Source organism: Pelodiscus sinensis, chromosome 4 (genome assembly GCF_052426305.1).
Source record: "Pelodiscus sinensis isolate ZL-2025 chromosome 4, ASM5242630v1, whole genome shotgun sequence".
In the NCBI taxonomy this organism is placed as follows: Eukaryota; Metazoa; Chordata; order Testudines; family Trionychidae; genus Pelodiscus; species Pelodiscus sinensis.
The window spans coordinates 13,430,484-13,450,917 of record NC_143055.1 but is presented as its reverse complement, the minus strand read 5'-3'; the positions used below and the strand labels follow the sequence as shown (position 1 = coordinate 13,450,917).

Genomic DNA, 20,434 nt, shown 5'->3' with positions numbered 1-20,434 from the left:
GAAAATGGAAGGAACAGAACAGCTGTCTTTCAACAGTGAGCACTTGGCAATGGACTCCAAAGATTTGGCTAACTGCACATTGCTAACCTTCCTCCGAAGTTTGTAGATGTTATATCATATGCTGTTACAGCTCAGTTCCCCAGTCTGACACTTCAAGTGTAGATATGGGGGCTGGTTAGCAGAATAAACTCTGTAAGAACCTGACTCACTCCCCAGAGACAAACTTGTCCAGTCTCAGTTTTCCTGAGACCCATAAAATTGGTTGCTGCCACCACACAACAGAGTTAAAAAAAAATACAAAATAAACCCTTTTCCAGGGAAATCCCTTCCCTAAGGCAAAGCTCTCCCCACTGTCCCAACCTCCATTTTGCTTGGAGTTGGGAAAACAAACAGAGGGAATGTGCAGAGAATGATGGGACTCTGCTCCTCCAGGTAACTCAGGGAGGTAGGCTTAAGGACACAACAATCAACCAATATCGGTTAATCACAACAAGACGGAAAACACTTTTATCATCAAAACAGAACTACTGTTGCAAGCATAGTAAATGACTGGGTGTTAAAAGCCATGGAGTGAATTAGACTCTGGGGAAATCCCTGGGTTGTAATCCTCAATTACAAAAGAGAAAAACAATTAACCAGCTCAGAGATGATTTCCAAACCCACAACCAAGGAAAATAATAAAACCTGACAGACTATCTAAACTTTTCCCTACTTACACATTTCCAGGAGTCCATTCCTAGGAGAGCTAACTCCCTTGTTACTTGGGGGAAAAACTGCTCTGATCTCAAACAAAAGAAAGAAAAAAAATCCCCTCACTCTTGGTTTGAAATTCCAATCTGCATTTCATTGGCTGAATGCCCGAAGCCCCCTCCTTCAGGTGCATTTCCAGAATTGCTTACCCCTTTCCTCACTCTTCAGATAAGTCAGACTCTCCTTAGCAGCTCCTATGCAGGACATAGGCCTATAATTAGTTGTTCTACTTGCCACCAAGAATGTGCAATTGTGATGAGAGAAGATGTGGATTAGATGACAGTGAATGAGAGCGTTCATGTTCCCAACACCTATTCAAATGTGACTGTGCTCCATGCTATGAAAGAATATGACAACTCCCGAAGGACAATTTAAGCACACTGACACCCTGTAGTACATGCCATCCTGAACTTCAGCTCTACTTGACTGAGCACTGACTTAGGCATCATGCCCTGCATGCAATTTATGAACAATAATATTTATGAGCACACACATTGCTGTGCTTCTAATGTAGATATAACTACATGGATGGCCTATTCACCCAAAATATTTACTGCCTTTTTACATCCTTGTTACTGAAGTTTACTAGATATCAATGTGTTGAATCGGGTCTCAAAGGCTATGTCTACACAGCAACATTATTTCAAAATAATTAGTGTTATTTTGAAATGACATAGTTCATGTTTACACAGCGGGCAGTTATAATGTCGAAATACTGTCAAGCTATGAGGACTTCTTTCTCCGACTCCTGTAACCCTCATTTTATGACGAGTGAGGGAAGTTGGAGAAAGAGCGCTTTATTTCAAAATAAGTGCTGCGTAGATGGCACCAAAACTCAAAATAAAGCTATTTCAAAATAAGCTACACAACTGATGTAGCTCAATCCGCGTAACTTATTTCAAGTTTGGCCAAAACACCAACAATGACAACACCTTTCCCTGCATAACTGGCTGGATAACTGTTCTCAAAGAAAAACTTAAAAAACAACAAATAGTTAAGTTTCACAATGGGAAGTGATTGTCTAGGAAGGAGTACTGCTGAATGCGATTGGGGATCATAGTGGACTACAAGTTAAACATGAGTCAACAGTGTGACACTGTTACAAAAAAAGCAAACATGATTCTGGGATGCATTAACAGGAGTGTTGTGAACAAGACACGAGAAGTCATTCTTTCATTCTACTCTGTGCTGATTAGGCCTCTGTTGGAGTACTGTGTCCAGTTCTGGGCACCACATTTCAAGAAAGTTGTGGAGAAATTGGAGAAGGTCTAGAAAAGAGCAACAAAAATGATTAAAGGTCTAGAGAACATGACCTATGAGGGAAGACTGAAAGAACTAGGTTTGTTTAGTTTGGAAAAGAGAAGACCGAGAGGGGACATGATAGCAATTTAAGTAACTAAAAGGGTGTTAAAAGGAAGAGGGAGAAAATTATTCTCCTTAGCCTTTGAAGATAGGACAAGAAGCAATGGGCTTAAATTGCAGCAAAGGAGGTTTAGGTTGGACATTAGGATAAACTTCCTAATTGTCAGGGTGGTTAAACACTGGAATAGATTGCCTAAGGAAGTTGTGGAATCTCCATCACTGGAGATATTTAAGAGGTTAGACAGACACCTGACTGGGATGATCTAGATGGTGCTTGGTCCTGCCATGAGTGCAGAGGACTGGACTTGATGATCTTTCAAGATCCCTTCCAGTTCTATGATTCTATGCCCAGTTATGAGAAAAGACTTGAACTGATACTGTAATAACAGTGGATATGGACATGTAAAAGCTAGTTGCAAGGAAGAGCGCTTAAAGGCTGATAAATAACAACGGCACTGAGATGACTCCAGAGAAACACAGTGCTGCCATGGCTCAATTCATATATATCCCAGACTCAGAATTCTGGCATGCAAGTCAGTTATTACATTTTTCAGGGTACTCTACATTAATAAGGAGAACCCATTGGACCAAACCAATGGGTTTATGCTTAAGGCAAAACGTGCAATTAAACGAGTTTAGCTGGACCTTATTGTAGTCACCTGTAAAGTATGCTACTGTGAAATAAGGATGTTAATGGTTAATCAGCAGGCCTCACCCTTAATACCTGGGGCTTACTGATTATGGTTAACCAGTGGGGGCTGCAGCAGCCCTGCAGTGTCTGCCACAGGAAGGAGGTACTCAAGCGCAGCCAGATGAGCTGCTGACCACAGTGGGCACGGCCCTGGTGTGCTGCGAGCAAGGGTGCTATAGCCCAGCGAGAGCAGTCTCCAGGTAGCTGTTTCAGTCCCGTTCAATCAGTTGCACCTAATGTTTAACCAATTAGCTAATTAAAATGGGATTTTACATGTATTACTCCTTGGAAAATAGTGTAGATGAACACTTATTTCGGAATAACATCAGTTATTCCAAACTAACGCTGCTGTGTAGACATACCCTTAGAGACTAACAAAAATATATATAGTATCATAAGCTTTCATGGGCAAAACCCACTTCTGCAGATGAGCTGGAAACAAACAGGAACCCAGAATTTATAACAGAAAAGAGTAGGGAAAGGGGAAAAAAAAATACGTCATTATAGTGCTGGTGCTAATGACGCTAATTGAACGGGCTGAAAGTGTCCCATACTTAGCTTTTGATGTGAATGAGGTGTTGCATTGAAGGCTGACTTTCTAATGAGACATCCAGTTAATGACTTTGTTCAAGCTCAGGAAAACTGTTAAAATTGCATATGAAGGCCAATTCTGCACTCTGCTCTCTCTGTAAAAATCTCTTCAGTTAAGGATTGTTCAGAAGCCTGTGTAAAAGGAGTTCATGATCCAGAATTACTGTGTAAACTCTTGGTATTGAGACCAAAGTAAGTGGCACTGTATTAGCATTCTCAGCAGAGAGAAGCCTTTATTTCAAAATGTCATCGAGGTGGCGGACTTTTTATTCCAACTCCTGTAAGCTGCATTTTACAAGGAGTAAGGAAAAACGAAGAGTGTTATTCCTTCGACTTCCTGCTTTGTAGATAGCTTGATTTGGCTTTTAGTGCTATTTCAATTTTAGCTATGCAATTGACATAGCTGAAGTTGCATGGCTTAATTTGACTTGAGCCCTGCTGTGCAGATGTACCCTAAGGTGCCATAGGACTACTTTCTGAAGAGATTTTTGTCCATTCTGACCACATTTTGAATGGTCATCTGGAGATGAAGTGCTCCAGATCCCATTACCAAACACGCCACACAAATTACTACCAGGACTACTAACTGTATTAAAAATTGATTACTAAATGTGTGTATAAATATCAGTGTGTGTTAGTGGATAGTGTAAATCTGAGTGTGCTAATGCTCTAAAGAGAACTGCACATTAGTGACAACAGGATAAAAGTAAGACATTTCACATCAGTGTGTGATGTACTTTAAAATATGCAAAATATATGCAAAAGAGGACATACGAGGGTAAATTAAACTGGAACTACAGGTATTTAAAGAGGAAAAACAATCATCTTATGGTTAAAACACAGGACTTTCATCAGGACAGATTGGTTCTAGTCTTAGCTCCACCATAGGCTTGTTACCTTGGGTAAGTTACATTTCCCTTTAACAAAGACGTTCAAATGCAACCAATTTTCTAACTATCTAAATTCATACTATATTTAGGGACCTCACTTTAAGCATAAAAATTTGTTTCCTCATCTGTACTATGAGAACAAATAGTTACCAACCTCATGAGGGCGAGATTAAGATAAGTCTTTCAATTGAGTATGAATTCTTACAGATCTTCAACCAGATGAATGTGATAAGCGGAAAGAATTATCCTAGTTTTTGGAGTAAATGTAACTCAAATACCTTGCAGTATAGTATTGAGTCCAAATTTTAACGATCTCTCACATTAAAGTAATTGTCTTAAAAACAAGTGCATATGTGCTTTGAAGATCAGAAGCGCTCTGTAAACTCCTCCGAATTAAAATATTCATACAATACCAATGTATGCACACTAGCACTACTTGACTATTCAAGATTGACAATACTTAAGTGAAAGAGCTGAAAGCTGTTTCTTCCAGCCTAATTACTCAGGAGATGAAACACAGCTGGTTTAGAGACTTACACAGAAAGAGGTCTATTTGACATCCCTGATGGACACCTGAGAAGATGGACACTTCTCCATTAGGAAATGGACCAAAACACACATTGCAGACAGATCAGAGAGCAGCCACATGACTCCTTTGATACTTTATGCTTTTAAAAAACAGTATTTTCTTTTAAAGATTACGTTTTTTTTTTTTTAAATGTACTGGATATACTATTGGCAATGAAGAGTCTCATGTATAGTGACCACACTAGCAGCTTTCCTGGAGTGGGCATGAAATACGCAGATTGTAGCCATCCCCATGTTTAATATGAAGCTGTGGACTGTGGAGACTACATGTCCCATCATGCAATGATCCAGTTTGATAGGAACAGAGGCCACTTGATTCATCAAGTATCAGAGGGGTAGCCGTGTTAGTCTGAATCTGCAAAAGCGACGAGGAGTCCTGTGGCACCTTATAGACTAACCGAAGTGTAGGAGCATAAGCTTTCGTGGGCAAAGACCCACTTCGTCAGATGCATGTGCAAAGACCCACTTCGTCAGATGCATGCATCTGACGAAGTGGGTCTTTGCCCACGAAAGCTTATGCTCCTACACTTCGGTTAGTCTATAAGGTGCCACAGGACTCCTCGTTGATTCATCAAGGAGTAGTGTATGCTGGAACATTTAACTCAGTGTGCTCCCTCTCTAAAACAGGGACGTATGTCCAGCTTTGGTCAGATGCTTAGAAAGATTAAGCATCTCTTACATTTCAGACTCAATTAAAATAGTTTGAATTTTCATTAGCAAACAGATATTCCAAGTACAAAAGGTACAAAGTCAATATAGTTTTTACTCAATGCACAGTTAGAGATCATTGATAATGGCAGGTGAAGGGAACATTAAGCAAATTTGCAAGAGTGGAATTTGCAAAATGAGCAACGAGGAAAAACCACATACACTCTTCCTTTTAATATCACTTCCCATTAACTCATCTTGAGAGAAAGTCATTCTTTTTGTATTTGTTGAACAAAATTCCACCCCCTAATTCAGTGCTCTTCTGCTTTCTGGTGTAAAACTTCTCTACACTACCTTGGGTTCCCCATTATGATCTACTACTGTTCCCCTTTATGATCTCACCTTCTGGGTATGTCTAGACTACAGGATTTTGTCGACAGAGACTTTGTCAACAGATACTGTTGACAAAGCCTCTGTCGACAAAGAGCGTCTAGACTACAGCCAGTTCTGTCGGCAAAGCAAGCCGCTTTTTCGACAGTCTAGAGGCTCTTTTTTGAAAAAGCACAGTGTGGATGCAATAGCACCTTCTGTTGACAGAACTCTGTCAAAAAGGCCTTATTCCTCGTACAATGAGGTTTACCACCATTGACAAAACTGCCGTGTTCTGTCGACAGAACTCGGTGGCAGGTATAGTTTTGTTGACAAAAGTCCACTCTTGTCAACAAAACCCTGTAGTCTAGACACACCCTCTGAGCCCAACTCAGAGAGAGAAGTCTAATAATCTGAAGCCAAGAGTCAGATGCAAAATATTCAGATCCTAAATTTGCTCTGAGCCAAATCTCATGCTTTCATAAGTCATCCTCATTGCTTCAATTTCTTCATCAGTAAGACAGGAATAATATTCCAGAGATGCTGAAAATATATTAATGATGGTAATGATCCCTTTTAGAAACTTTTTAAAGATTCCTTTTACCACAAAAAACAGACTTCCTGAACTCTTTAGCTTTGCTTACATCAATGATTGTTCTCTGATCCTTATAAAAGGTAACTGCACATTCATGGTCCAAATGAGCTTGGATTTATTGCTATGTTGTCCTTATGCTTTGCTGTATTAAAGGCCCAAAATAAATGTAATTTGTATGGAAAAATTCTGAGCCTTATTCTTTATTAAAAGACATTCACTATGAAAGTCTTAAAATAAATATGAGGAGATGAATGGTTATTTAATCTTAATAGCCCATTTCTACAGCATGCAACTATCCATTATTTCCCACTTGAACCCATTATCCTTTGCTAGGGCAGCATAATTATTAACCACAACTGAGTGGGGTATCACAAACAAATTCAGATGAACTCTTAAAAGGGTGAATACAAACCATGAAGTGGAGAGACCCAATTTTACTTGAATAGATACATGCTCATATAAATCAAAAAACAACAAATGGTTTGGTAGCACTTTATAGACTAATGAAACATATAGATGGTATCGTGGGCACAGCCCACTTCTGGGCTGTGCCCACGAAAGCTCATAAAACCATCTATATGTTTTGTTAGTCTGTAAAGTGCTACCAGACCATTTGCTGTTTTTTTAATTTATCCTGTATAGACTAAACTCGGCTACCCCCTGCAACTTCATATAAACCAGTCATTCTTGGGAGCAGTGGCTCTTCTACATGCCAAAAGCTATCAATGAGGTACACTAGTTAATGGCAGATGCTCAGCAAGCAGAACAAACAACACTTTCTGGGGAACCTGCATAAGAAGTGTATTAATTTTTCAAAATGACTAGTCGGAGAAAAAGGACATTTTCTATCCAATTGTAACAATAGTAAAGTACTTGTCCCAAATATCAGCAGCACTCCATAATCAACATATTATTGCTTAATTTTTTACTTTTCCACTTCCTGAAAATAATATTCTTAAGTTTTAAAATAATGTCGCTATCCTTTTCCACTCAGCAAACATATATCCTGTTAGGACTCATTGACATAAACAACCATTTAATTTACTTCCTTATTCTATTTATATTTATGTTCTTGAACTGCACCCAGTAGATTCAACATGGGCACTGCAGGAGCCCTTTGTTTGCAAATTGATTGAAAGCTAAAATTGGCAATATAAAGCAGCTCTGGTGTAGATCCTAAGGGATCTACAGCAGTAGCCATTTGATAGCATTTAGAAAGGCTGCACAAGATACTACAGATTAATATAAAGACAGCTGATATTGATGAGATGTCACAGGATCATAATGAAGAACTCCAATTATTGCCCAAATGGAGCCTTCACTGAGGGTGGGAATGCAACATCCAAAAGAGGAGGATTTCATTCTAATGTACCCAATAGACTTAGCATTTATATACTGCTTTTCATCTACAGAACTTCCAATGCTTTTCGATTTTGCATTATCATCACCCCCTGTCATATAGGGAGTAAGAAGCAAGACTTAGCATTTATATACTGCTTTTCATCTACAGAACTTCCAATGCTTTTCGATTTTGCATTATCATCACCCCCTGTCATATAGGGAGTAAGAAGCAAGGAGATGTTAAGACCCATGTTTTCATGAGCAGATTAAATGTATGTGCCTCCATTTTTCCAAATTCGGATATTTTAGAAAAAATGGAAGCTGGAGGTACTTACTTACCATCTTCTAAAATCAGGACCTTCCTTAAGGGAAGCTTAAGATGGGGAGCACATGGACTTTTGAAAATGTGAGCCTAGTTGAACAACATATTGCTGGACAAGTGAGTCTGCAGCAGAGTTAAGAGACAAGGATTCAGTTACTGACACACTGTTCTCTGTTACCTCACTGTAGGAGCATGTTTTGCTGCATTTGTTTGAGCCTTATAACAAACTTGTTTGTTCCTCCTTTGGAGTGGTGGTTTGGTACAGCCATTAAAGTAATGACAGATGCAGATGCTCAAAAAAGTACTTCATGGAATATTAATGTACTAATTTCTTTTTGCTACATGCAAAAAGTTCTAGTTAAGTACAAGGACTTTCAGGTTAAGGGCCTAAAATCTGGTTTATACTGATAAATCAAGTTATGGGGGGGGAGGGGGAGAACTGTTAGAACTGGAACTGACCAAGCCAGATCATAACATGGTTTGATCGTGACTGCACAACCTAGACAAAACACTGTTATAGCTCATGACTGAAGTGACCAAGTCTTAGGTCCACCTTGATATACAGAGCAGTAAAAAGATATCACACTTAACACAAGGAGGACAGGCTTTTAGCAAGACTTGTCCTAGACAAGAGCAAGCCTCTACTCCCCCATTGCCCTCTATGACACAAAAAGTTAAATATTAGAATTTAAAGAAAATTAAGATGAAAGCCCAATTAGGGATGTAAAAGGTTAATCAGTTACCCAAAGAGCTGTCCTGTCCATAGAATAGTTCAAGGCAACCACCCCAGGGTCCAAGCTTTGAGGTACCCTGCAGTGGCCACTCCCAATCATCCTATGGACAGGACAGTCCCCCATATCAAGGTTAGACTGTGGGGCCCAGGCTGGCCTCGGGGATTACCTGAGGGGCCTTGCATGGGGTGGTAGCAGATGTAGGGTGGAGGGCATACACCATGGCAGAAAGCAGAACACACCAGCCCTGACCCCAGCCTGCTCTGTGGGCTCAGGAGAACAAAGCAGAGCAGAGCAGCCTGGGCTCTCTGCTGCCACGGTGAAGCGGAGGCACTCAGCTGGGAGATGGGCAGCAGAGCAGAGCAGGCTGTAGGGTCACTTGGCTTCCTGTGGCTCCTGCCACTGCAATGAGTATAGGGGGCCCCCAAACACCAGCAGTCACCCAGCACCATGTCTCCCAGTAATACCCTGGCTTGTGTCTCTGGAGGGAGCTTTGGGGAAGGGGTGCAATCAGGATGGAACATGGTAGAAAGGGGATGGGAAGAGACAGGGCACAGCAGAGTGCTGGGAGGTGCAGTTGCTCAGGGTCCTGTGGCCCTGCTAGATCTGGCCCTAGTCACCTGGTAATTATTAGGCTTACTCGAATGCTTACGAGGTAACAGACCCCAGTGAACGGCCAGCTGCACCAGGCCAGAGCAGCCATGGCTGCGTTAGGCCAGCCCACTGGACCCATGTCAGCTGTGTCAGGGCAGTGGGATGGGCTGCATCCACATCAGGCAAGTGGGGTCCTGGTCATGCAGTGGGCAGGAATAACTCCTGTCACAGCTGCACCTGAGTGGTCCAGGCTGGAAGGTGGGATCCTGGCCAGAGCAGCCCCATTCCAATCCTGCCTGAAGCAGCCACAGAAGCTGTGGGACCATAGGCTAGCAGGACCCTAGCCCTGGTGAAGAGTGTCTAACAGTTCACCAGTTAAATGGTATAATTTTAATCATTTAACTGGTGAACTGTTTTAAGAGGCATTTACATCCCTAAGACCAAGATATCAGTCATTGTCATCCTCCCAACATAAAGTCATCTACTCTTACCTATGAAGTGATTCTCTGCCTGACTCTTCAGTGTCCCCCTCTCTTCCTCAGTTTTACCATTTCAGTCTATGTTCTTTTGTTTTCATTTTTCTGCCTCTTGTGTGTATCCAGTTGCAAGTTACAGTAAATGCTGCTCATTATATTCTAATCAAACCAACGGCATCTCTCTCGGTGCATTAAAGCTGTACTAAATTGAAACTAACAAGATTTTTCTTAAGTTGGTACAGCAGTGAAGTTTCTAGGTCTTGGCACCATTAAATAGTGGTGCATCATTTTCAGAATGTGGATTCCAGCAATCGTGTAGTTGTAGCATTGGTAACAGCTCATTTGATGCTCTTTACATGTTTTAGTGGGAGATGAGATGAACTGTTCAGAGGAAAAAACATTAAAATACTGACATGTCACATAGGCCTGCTCTACACTACAATGGAAGATACTTATGTAGCTGGCATCGACCTACCTTAAATCAAGTTTCCACGCCATTCACACAGCAGGTGGTCAACAGGAGCAAATGCTCCCTTTGGCTTCCCTTACTCCTCACAAAAGGAGGAATATCAGACTAAGGATGTTAAGAAGCAGGTAACTAATTGTGTAGTGAATACAATACAAATTGTATCGGCTACACGATTAGTTGATAAGGGAACGTGCTCTGTCTTGGCTTGTGCCGGTCCAGGAGCTACCCCCACTGAGGTTCTGCAGTTTAAACTTAGAAAAAGCCAGGCAGGCAGCCCAGCTCCTACTACATTTAAATTGCAGAGATGCAGTTGCGGTAGGTCCCAGACCAGCGTGAGGCTGCCCCTTACCCCCTCCCCCACCTCTGATGGAGGCAGCAGCATGGGGGGGGGGAGAAGAGGAGGGGCAGGCGGCACCATGGAGACTGTGCTGGGGGAGCCAACCTTTAAGACAGCTTCATCAGAGGTGCAGGGGGGAAGAGAGTGAGTAGTCGACTCGACCGGTCAGAGCTTCCCTCAGTGTTCGATGTATGGCTCCATACCTGATCTGCTAAATTGAATGCTAGAAGAACGACCTCTGGAGTGTCAATCTCCTGCATAATGTAGACATGCCCATAGTGTCTCTTTATACAGGGGTTATGGGTGTGATACCAGAAGAGATAAGATTTTGAGCTCATAATGTTTTGTTCAATTAGCAACAAATCAAAATGAGCTTGAAACTTAAACATGACATGAAAGACGCCAAGCTTAGACTGCGGCAAGGCCAGATACCAGAAAAGGCCCCCGATGCTAAAAACTGGATGTTAAATATATATGAAGAATCTTTTCCCAAACCAGAGAGTGTCATCATAAGTGATATTCATAGTTGAGTAAGTTTACTTTGACATGGCTATTAATGCTCTCACTTTGTTAGCTCACGTCTAAATACAACTAGCAGCCCTCACTATTTATGCTGACAACTAGTGTAACTATATTAAGTACATAACTTATTTTTACCTATAACTGCTAACAGATTTTATTAGAGAATATACTGTTTGCAAAATTAACATTTTAAAAGGGACATTAGTGAACTGAGGGCCCTTAAAAACTCTACTTCGTACTTCATATGAATGAAGCCTCTTTCACTACAAGTAAGCTCTAGCATTTTTAAAATGCTTCTTACAGTAGCTGCTGCAAAGCTATTCCCAATGGGAAATACCTTCAATATGTAATCAGTTTCACTGAGAGAGTTTTGGTGCTAATGAGTTCATAAAATGCCTAGTTTTAATCATGTGGGGTAACCTCCCCCCCCCCAAAAAAGAAAAAACACTTAAAAACATGAGAACACAAAACTTTGTACCGTTTTCCTCAAACTTACTCATCTGAAGTAAATGCTCATCTTCGAGAATTTGTTTAAAAATTCTTCATATCTGTTTACCAGCCATACTTAAGTAGTTTTGTTACTCATAAGGAATCATTTTGTCAATAGTAGATCTATTATTATGGGTGTTAAAATGCATTAAGTAAATGCATCTTCAGCGGTTACATGGGGGAGAGGGAGGAGAGAGCAAGTGGCTCCTTCCTGCTCTCCCTCCAGACTGCTGCATCGGATACACGTTGTACAGTTACACTTTCACCAGAGTCGTAAACTCCTCCAAGGCCCCAACTCCCAGCCCTGAGCTCCTTTCCACATCCAAACTCCTGCTGCTGTTGGGGTAAAAGGGGCACAGTGGCTTAAAACTGCTCAGGGAGCCCTAGACTAGCTACAATCACCACTGCAGAAGTCAGGGAATTCCTGGCAAACCATGGATCCCAAATTAAGTTTCAGGAATCTTTCATAAGTCTGATGTATAAAATTTGGTTCATATTTATTGTTGACATTTAAAGAAAATTCCAGAAGATGCAGGGCAGTGATATGCACTGCTTGAAGAACTCTCCCTACCTCACAGGTAGTCTCCCTTCTGTAATTTTTAGGAATTCTGGGTCAACCACTTTGGATCTAATTATATATCATACCTGTTCTTCAGTGCTATCCTTTCACGAACAGCATCTTCTCACATGCAGCAAAACATGTGCAAGGCACTCTCCCATTCACAGCTTGCTCATTATTAATTTCTTCCTTAGGTTTTAAATGTTATTTGATTTTAGACATTGAAAGGGTGAAAATATTTTATTTCATAGATGTAAGTGCACTGCCACATCCCTGCCATTTTCTTCATCTTAGTAAGATTTTTATCTCCCTCAAGAGTGGTAAGTATGTATAAGAAAACTGTCTACCAAGGAGGCAAATGTACAGAGTGCCTCAATCAGTATGTAGAGCTCATTACAAGACAGACTATGCAGAATCAAAAAGTATATAAATATAGAACGAGTCTTGAACTGTGAGAATTTGAATGAGTGAGATTTTAAATGTCTCACTGAAACACACAACAAAATCCAACCTCACAATGGAAAGACTTCAAACTCTAGCTTAAAATACATCAGAGTCCTCTTTAGCCCAATGAATAAGACTTGGCAGGCCTGATGGTATATATTTACAGACACACTAGATGCACTACAGGTTTGCTATGCTCCAGAGTCAAAAAGCAGGCTTGATGCCAAGACTTGCTCAAATGGGAGGGTGGGAGACTGGGTAAAGGAATGGATTTCAAGGTAGTATTTGAATTTTTCACCTGTAACGGAGGGTTTTGCTGTGCATGTTTCACTGAGATTTAAAATCTCACGCATTATTTTCTGAAATCTCCCTCATTTAAATTCTCGCAGCTCAAGAGGCCTAGTAACAAATACTTGTTAGACGTAGTTTCTGCCTCCCCACAGGATGGTTTGAAGGTCACCACTCCTCCTGCCCCTGCTTTAAAACTGCACCATAGCTCTACCCAGTGGTTATAGTGTACATGAACATTCAGAAAACTCCTGTGGCCACTCCTTACCTCCCCCTCTCACATCTACTCCAGCCAGCCTCTCTCCCCCTCCCATCCCCTTACCTTCCTTCTAACATTCCCCATCAGTCTATCCCCTTTCTCCACAACCAGCACTCCCTCCCACCCCCGCCACACAGCCTTTTCCTCCCCACAACACTCCCTACCAACCCTCCCCTTTTCTACCCCAGCCTAGCCAGCCTCTCTCCACCTCAAAAACTAACAGCAATTTTAATTTAAATAAATCAGAAACAGGATGCCTGACAAATAACCAGTGGGGCCACGGGACAACTGGATGATCAAGGTGTTAAAGGAAGACATGGCTATTGTAGAGAAGCCAAACAAATTATCTGCATTAGTTTTCACTGCCGAGGATGCAAGAAGAGATTCCCATACCTGAGCCATTCCATTGAGGCGACAAAATATGATGCTGTCCCAGATTGAGATGTCAATAGAATAGGTTTTAGAACAAATTAGTAAATTAAATAGTAATAAGTCACCAGGATTAGATGGAATTCACTCAAGAGTTCTGAAAACTCAAAAAATTAAATTGCAGAACCATTAACTGTGGTGTGTAACATAGATACAATGGTTGTTTTAAACAGTTAACTGGTAGCTAGCTGACAGGATGCCAATTATAAAATAGACTCCATTGTGATCTTGACAATTACAGGCCAGTAAGCCTAATTTCAGTACAAAGCAAACTGGTTGAAACTACAGTAAAGAACAGAATGATCAGACACACAGATAAACATGTGTTAGGAGAGAGTCAATACAGCTTTTATAAAGGGAAATCATGCTTCTCTAATCTGCTAGAATTCTCTGAGGGTCTTAAACAAGTGGATGAAGGTGAACCAGTGGATATGGTATACTTGGACATTCAGAAAACTTTTGACAAGGTCATCCATGTGATTCTTAAGCAAATGCAGTAATCATTGGGTAAGAGGGCAAGTCCTCATGGATCAGTAACAGGTGAAAAGATAAGAAACAGAGTAGGAATAGCTATTTTTCCACAGTGGAAAGAGTAAACAGTGTGGTCTCCCAAGTACCTATATTGGGATGAGTGCTGTTGAACATACTTATTAAGGATCTGGGTAAAAGGGTCAACAGTGCGGTCACAAACTGTACACAATACAAAATTATTCAAGGAGTCCAAAACAAACTAAAGTTACAAAAGGACCTCATGAAACTGGGTGTCCAGACAACAAAATGGCAGATGAAATTCAGTGCTGAAGAATTAAAAATAACGCACATTGGAAAACATAATCCCACCTATCCATACAAAATGATGGGATCTAAATTAGCTGTTGCCACACACAAGAGAAATTGTGGAGTTACCGAAGCTAGTCCTGTGAAAACCTCTACTGGATGTGCAATGGCAGTCAAAAGAGCTAACAATGTCAGGAACCGTTAGGAAAGTGATAATAAGACAGAAAATATCATACTGCCACTATATAAATGCACAGTATGCTCACACATTGAATACTGCTTGCAGTTGTCATCCCACCTCAAAAAAGTTACTTGAATTGGAAGAAGCACGGAGAAGGCAACAAAAAGAGTGAGGGATATGGAACAGTTTCTATATGAGAGGTTAAAAAGACTGGGACTGTTCAGCTTAGAAGAGAGACAACTAAAGGGAGGATATGTTAGAGACCTATAAAATCATGACTGGTGTTAAGAAAGCAAAGAGAAAAGTGTTGTTTACCTTTTCACATAATACAAGAACCAGAGGTCACCAAATGACATTAAAAGGTAGCCTTCATAAAACACACAGCCAATCTGTGGCATTCATTGCTGCAGCACACTGTGAAGGCGAGAACCGTAACTGGGCTCAGAAAAGATTTAGATAAGTTGTTGGAGGATAGGTCCATCAATGGGTTTCAGCTAAAATGGTCAGGGACACAGCCCCATGTGTTGGGTGTGCTTAAGTCTGTATTCCAAAAGCTGGACCTGGACAATAGAGGAAGGACTACTGTAATTGCCCTGCTCCGTCCTCTCCTCCCCTGAAGCATCTGGCACTGTCCACTGTCCCAAGACCAAGGCACAGCAAGACAGACAAATGGTATGAACTGGTTGACTGGTCTTATGTTCAACACTCCCTTCCCCCAGCCTCCCCTTGAACATCTCTCTCTCTTTCCCCTCCCCTTTGCCAGTCCTTTCCCTATCCCAACATCCCCACCATTTTATTCTGTGTGTATGTATGTGTGAGAGTGTATTACAGCAGCACCCAGAAGGGAAGGGTCAGACTTCCTGCTCCAGTACAGACTCCCCCCACCCACCCCATCTCCTCAGTGCCCCCACCCTTCTGTGTAGAGCCCATTCCTCAACAGTCTCCATCATGCCCTTCTCCCACACATGTAACACCATCCCACAGTGTAGGCCTTTCCTGTTCCTCTCCCAGTCCCTGTAGCTCCTATCTGCTCTATATAGTCCACGCCCCTGCACGTGGCTTTGATATCTTTCCTCCTTACTCTCGCCCAGTGCAGCCATGCCCCCATTCCATCACCTCCCCTCGTGCAGGCCCCCATTTCCCATGTACCCCCCACTGTCTCCTCCCCACGTGAAGACCCCATTTTCCATGAGCCCCCCCACTCTGTCCCCTCCCTGCGTGCAACCCCCCCCATTTCCCATGCACCCACACTCCATCCCCTCTCTGCGTGCAACCCATTTCCCATGCACCCCCCACTCCGTTCCCTCCCCACATTCAACCCCCCCATTTCCCGTGCACCCCCCCACTCCGTTCCCTCCCCACATTCAACCCCCCCATTTCCCATGCGCCCCCCCCACTCCGTCCCCTCCCCACATTCAACCCCCCCATTTCCCGTGCACCCCCCACTCCATCCCCTCCCCACATTCAACCCCCCCATTTCCCGTGCACCCCCACTCCATCCCCTCCCCACATTCAACCCCCCCATTTCCCGTGCGCCCCCCCACTCCGTCCCCTCCCCACATTCAACCCCCCCATTTCCCGTGCACCCCCCCCACTCCATCCCCTCCCCACATTCAACCCCCCCATTTCCCGTGCGCCCCCCCACTCCATCCCCTCCCCACATTCAACCTCCCCATTTCCCGTGCGCCCCCCCGCGTGCACTCCCCCACATTCGACCCATTACTCGTGCGCCCCCCAGCCCGTCCCCTCCCCGCGTGCGACCCCCTCGCCCCCAGCGCAGCCCCTGCCCTTCCCCACGCACGGGCCTATCCCGCTCAGGCCCGGCTCCCCGCCCTGCCTAGTGCGGCTGCCCGCCAGGCCGCGGCCCTTGCCTGTGGCGAGCGGGGGGCGGGCGGGCTCCGGCCGGCCCCTCACTCACCTTCTCTCTGGGCAGTGGGCACGGGGCGCGCGGCCCTGTCCCCACCCCCCGCCTCCCCCCCCGCCGGGGCCGCCGCCATGGGGCCGCCGGTGGGGCGGGCGCTCCCCGCTAGCTGCGCAGTGATGGCGGCGCCCCGCCCGGCCATCTTACAGCGAGCGAGCGCGCCTGCGCAGAGACCGGCCGGCTGCCTGCCCGGCCCCTTCACCAGCCAGCCCCGCCCGCGCCCTGCCCCTTAAGGAGGCCTGGCCGCCTTGCCCGGCGCCGAGCCCCTTTAAGACAGAGTGGGCCCCCTTAATTAGCACTCTACCCCCTTTAAGAGACCGTCAGCCCCCTTAAGCAGAGCCCAGTCCCTTTTAAGAGATCTGGCTTCCCATAACTAGAGCCGAGCCCCATTTAAGAGATCCTGGGCCCCCCCCCCCCGTAACCGGGGCTCAGCCCCCTTTAAGAGCGCCTAAGCCCCCTGAATCAGCATCCAACCCACTTTTAAGAGACCCTGAGCCTTCTTAACTAATGCTTAGCCCCCTTTAAAGGATGCTGGGCCCCCCAACCAGAGCCCAGTCCCCTTTAAGAGATCTTGGGGCCCCCTTAACAGACGTTCAGCCTCTTTTAAGAGATCTTGATTCCCATAACAAGCGCCAATCCCCATTTAAGAGATCAGCCCCCCCTTAATTAGCACCCACCCCCTTTGAGACCCTGAACCCCCTTAACCAGCCCCCAGCCCCTCCGTGTTCCATTCCTGGACCCCCTTAACCAAGACAGTCAGGACTCTTTCCAGGACTCTTGCTGGAAAGCGCAGCATGTGAAGACGAGGTCTCTACTAGGTTAATCGTTTACACAGTTAACCGATAAGCCAGAGCTTTCTGGTTCCTGTGAACGGTTACCCGCAGGCTGATGCCCCCGTGCTGGGGGGTTGGCTGCCACCCGGTGCTGCTGGCTCTGTGTCAGGAGCAAGGAGGCTGCAGCATGAGGCAGCAGCGGTGGGGAACCAGCTGCTACCCTGCACTACAGGGGCAGGAAGAGACAGGGTGGGGCAGGCTGGGGTCAGGTCGCGCACTGCTGCCAATGCCAGGCCTCCTGCAAACCCCCAAACCGCCCTAGGCCTTGTGTCTCCCTGAAGTGTGCCCCCCTCCAAACTTCACACAATGCACAGTCAACTTGTGGAACTTTTTGCCAGGGAATGTTGTGAAGACCAAAACTGGAACAGGGTTCAACAAAGAACCAGTTAAGTTCATGAAGGATAGGTTCATCAAGGGCTATCAGTCAGGAAGGGCAGGAATGTACTAAGCTTACAGCTGCAGTCCAGCTGGGGCCACTGTGCTAAGAGAATCCATCTCTCCCTGAAGCCTGGCTGGGAGTTGGGACACCCCAAACTCCTCACCTCCCCCCCCCCCCCCCCCAGCCATCACCCATGAAAGGCTGGCGGATCTAATGAGGGGATTCTCCTGCCCTTACAATGGCCAATGGCATCTTCTCCTGGGGATGGAACCTTTGTAACTAAACAGTCTTGCTAAAGCACTGCTTCTGAACTTCTCAGGGACAAGCTGTACCCATCCTGTCTGCAGATGTGAATATATCTCCAATCCCAATGGCACCTGCTCTGACTCTCTTTCCTCTGCAGGCTTGTTGCTGTCTGAATGGCAATGGGATGGGAATGACTGTCTATAGCCTACAGGTGAAAGGCCACAGGTCTTTCACACTTCTAAGCCTATCCAGCTGCTTACCTCCTCATCTATCAGCTGTTCAGCTTCTCCCAGAATGCAGCTGATAGGACCAGTCCAGCATGGGCATCCGGTAGTGTAGGCAAAAGTTATTGTATCCCTTTTTAAGGTTAAAGTTATTGTGTCCCTTTTTAAGACAAAGCTACTGATATCTTTGGATCTAAAAGCAAGCCTGAAAGTATCTGTAAATGCAAATAACCTAGATAGCAGCATAAAGGAGCTGACGATAATAAATATACCAAGTCAACAAACTACCTGAAATTTTAAAAAAAGTTCAGATTGTGATCCTCCAAAAAGGAAGGTTAAAAAAAAGTTAAACCTAAAAGTGAGAGGTTAACCCTAAGTAGAAAAAAATGTGTGTGTACGCACAGTGCTAAAACCTGAAAACGGATACAAAAGGAGGTCTGCTTATATGCATGATACTCCCACCTATTAATTCACACAAATTCCCAGGCTATAATTAAACTGAAGTCTTTGCAAAGATTTCAAGATGACATTGAACACACTGGCCTCAAAGTTAAATTGTCTAAATAAAAGGGCAAGGTATAACAAAATACTTAAACACCCACTTGTAAGAGATTTGATGCTAATGTTACTGTTTAACATTGGGCTAAATTTAAGGTTCATGAGTAACTCTGTAATGCTGTCTAATGCACATGATTTTCTTCTGAAAAAAAGAAAAACCTTTAAGAATGTCGTAACGGTAATTGGAAACACACCTTATGATAAAAAAAACCAAAATCACTATCATAGTAATACTTTTCAGTTATTACCTGTGAATAAACTTGAAGCTTAGCACAGCAGAGAAACTATTTCAAACCTGGTCTGCAGTATAAGAGGGAAACTGAGGTACACCACCTTATGAATTTGCTGATTGAGCAACGGGATAATTCACACTAAACCCTAAAAGGGCAGAAGTCATTAGCATCTGGCCTGCCCACAGAATAAAAACATAGGTAAATATGGGGTTAGTTGTGGGCAAACAGAGGAATCAACAAGGATATTGTAAAAGAAAGGAGTATTTAAGCTATGATGTGCTACCCCCAAAGAGATGGAAGAATGTTCTTTTTTTTTTATCTTTCAGAAAATCAGGAAGAGCTGGTACCAGCTTAACACCCTAAAATACCATGGATCTATCTTTGTGATGAACATTATGTTTGTGTTTGTCTTGTGGCATTTGTCTTATTGCTAGCATTGTTGTGTATTGTGTTAAAAACAATACTGCATTAGGCAGAAAAGGTTTAATAAGCATTAAGCATTTTAACTGTATTTACAGCAGTGTTTCTGAAAGTGTTCCGTGGAATCACTTTGAGAAACACATTAACTGGCTGCCCTGGCTTGTTTATTTACTGGTGCAGCGGCCACAGAGCCACAGGAAGTGGTGGCCTGGCCCACGCCACTTCCCGCAGCTCCTCTTGGCTACAAAGGACGAAGTGGAGCCAATGGGAGCCGCAAGGTTTCTTGGCTGTGGCGCCGGTAAATAAACAAACCAGGGCGGCCAGTTAATGTGTTTCTCAAAGTGATTCCACAGAACACTTTCAGAAACACTGCTGTAAATACAGTTAAAATGCTTAATGCTTATTAAACCTTTTCTGCTTAATGCAGTATTGTTTTTAACACAATACACAACAATGCTAGCAATAAGACAAACACCACAAGACAAACAAAAACATAATGTTAATCACTAAGATAGATCCGGGGAGGCCAGTTAATGTGTTTTGCAAAGTGATTCTGCGGAACACTTGCAGAAACACAGATTTACAGAAACCAGTGTCTCAGAAGGGCAAAGGCCAAGAAATTGCAATCTTGAAATGTCCTTAACACCTTTTAAGGATAAATGATTGAGGCATGACACTGCAATACCCATAGATTCAAAAGGGAATTTGCTTGTATAAGAAGGGAAGCTTTTGCCAGTAATACTCTGGGTTCAGTACTGCAAAGCCAAACCTCAGAGGAGTCTCAGAGGAACCCCGATTCCTCATTCAGTCAACTTTGCCTGGCCAGAAAGACGAACTTGAGCCACTATTGGTAACTATGCGCCATCTGCAGGACCTGTATATGTGTCTGAGCATATACTAACTGTTTTTCTACTGTAT

General features: G+C 43.7%; 1 protein-coding gene across 2 annotated transcripts in view; it reads right to left on the bottom strand.

The window, feature by feature from the left end:
- KRCC1 (lysine rich coiled-coil 1) overlaps window positions 1–16,819 on the bottom strand; it is a 42,720-nt gene extending 25,901 nt beyond the window's left edge. For both annotated transcript variants that reach the window (XR_012904439.2, XM_075930960.2), the window contains exon 1: window positions 16,621–16,819. Coding sequence is in view for 1 of the 2 variants with exons in the window: in XM_075930960.2 (XP_075787075.1) it covers window positions 16,621–16,765 (145 nt within the window). In the remaining variant the exon portion in view is untranslated. The remainder of the gene's footprint in view (window positions 1–16,620) is intronic.
- Between the last annotated feature and the right edge of the window lie 3,615 nt (window positions 16,820–20,434).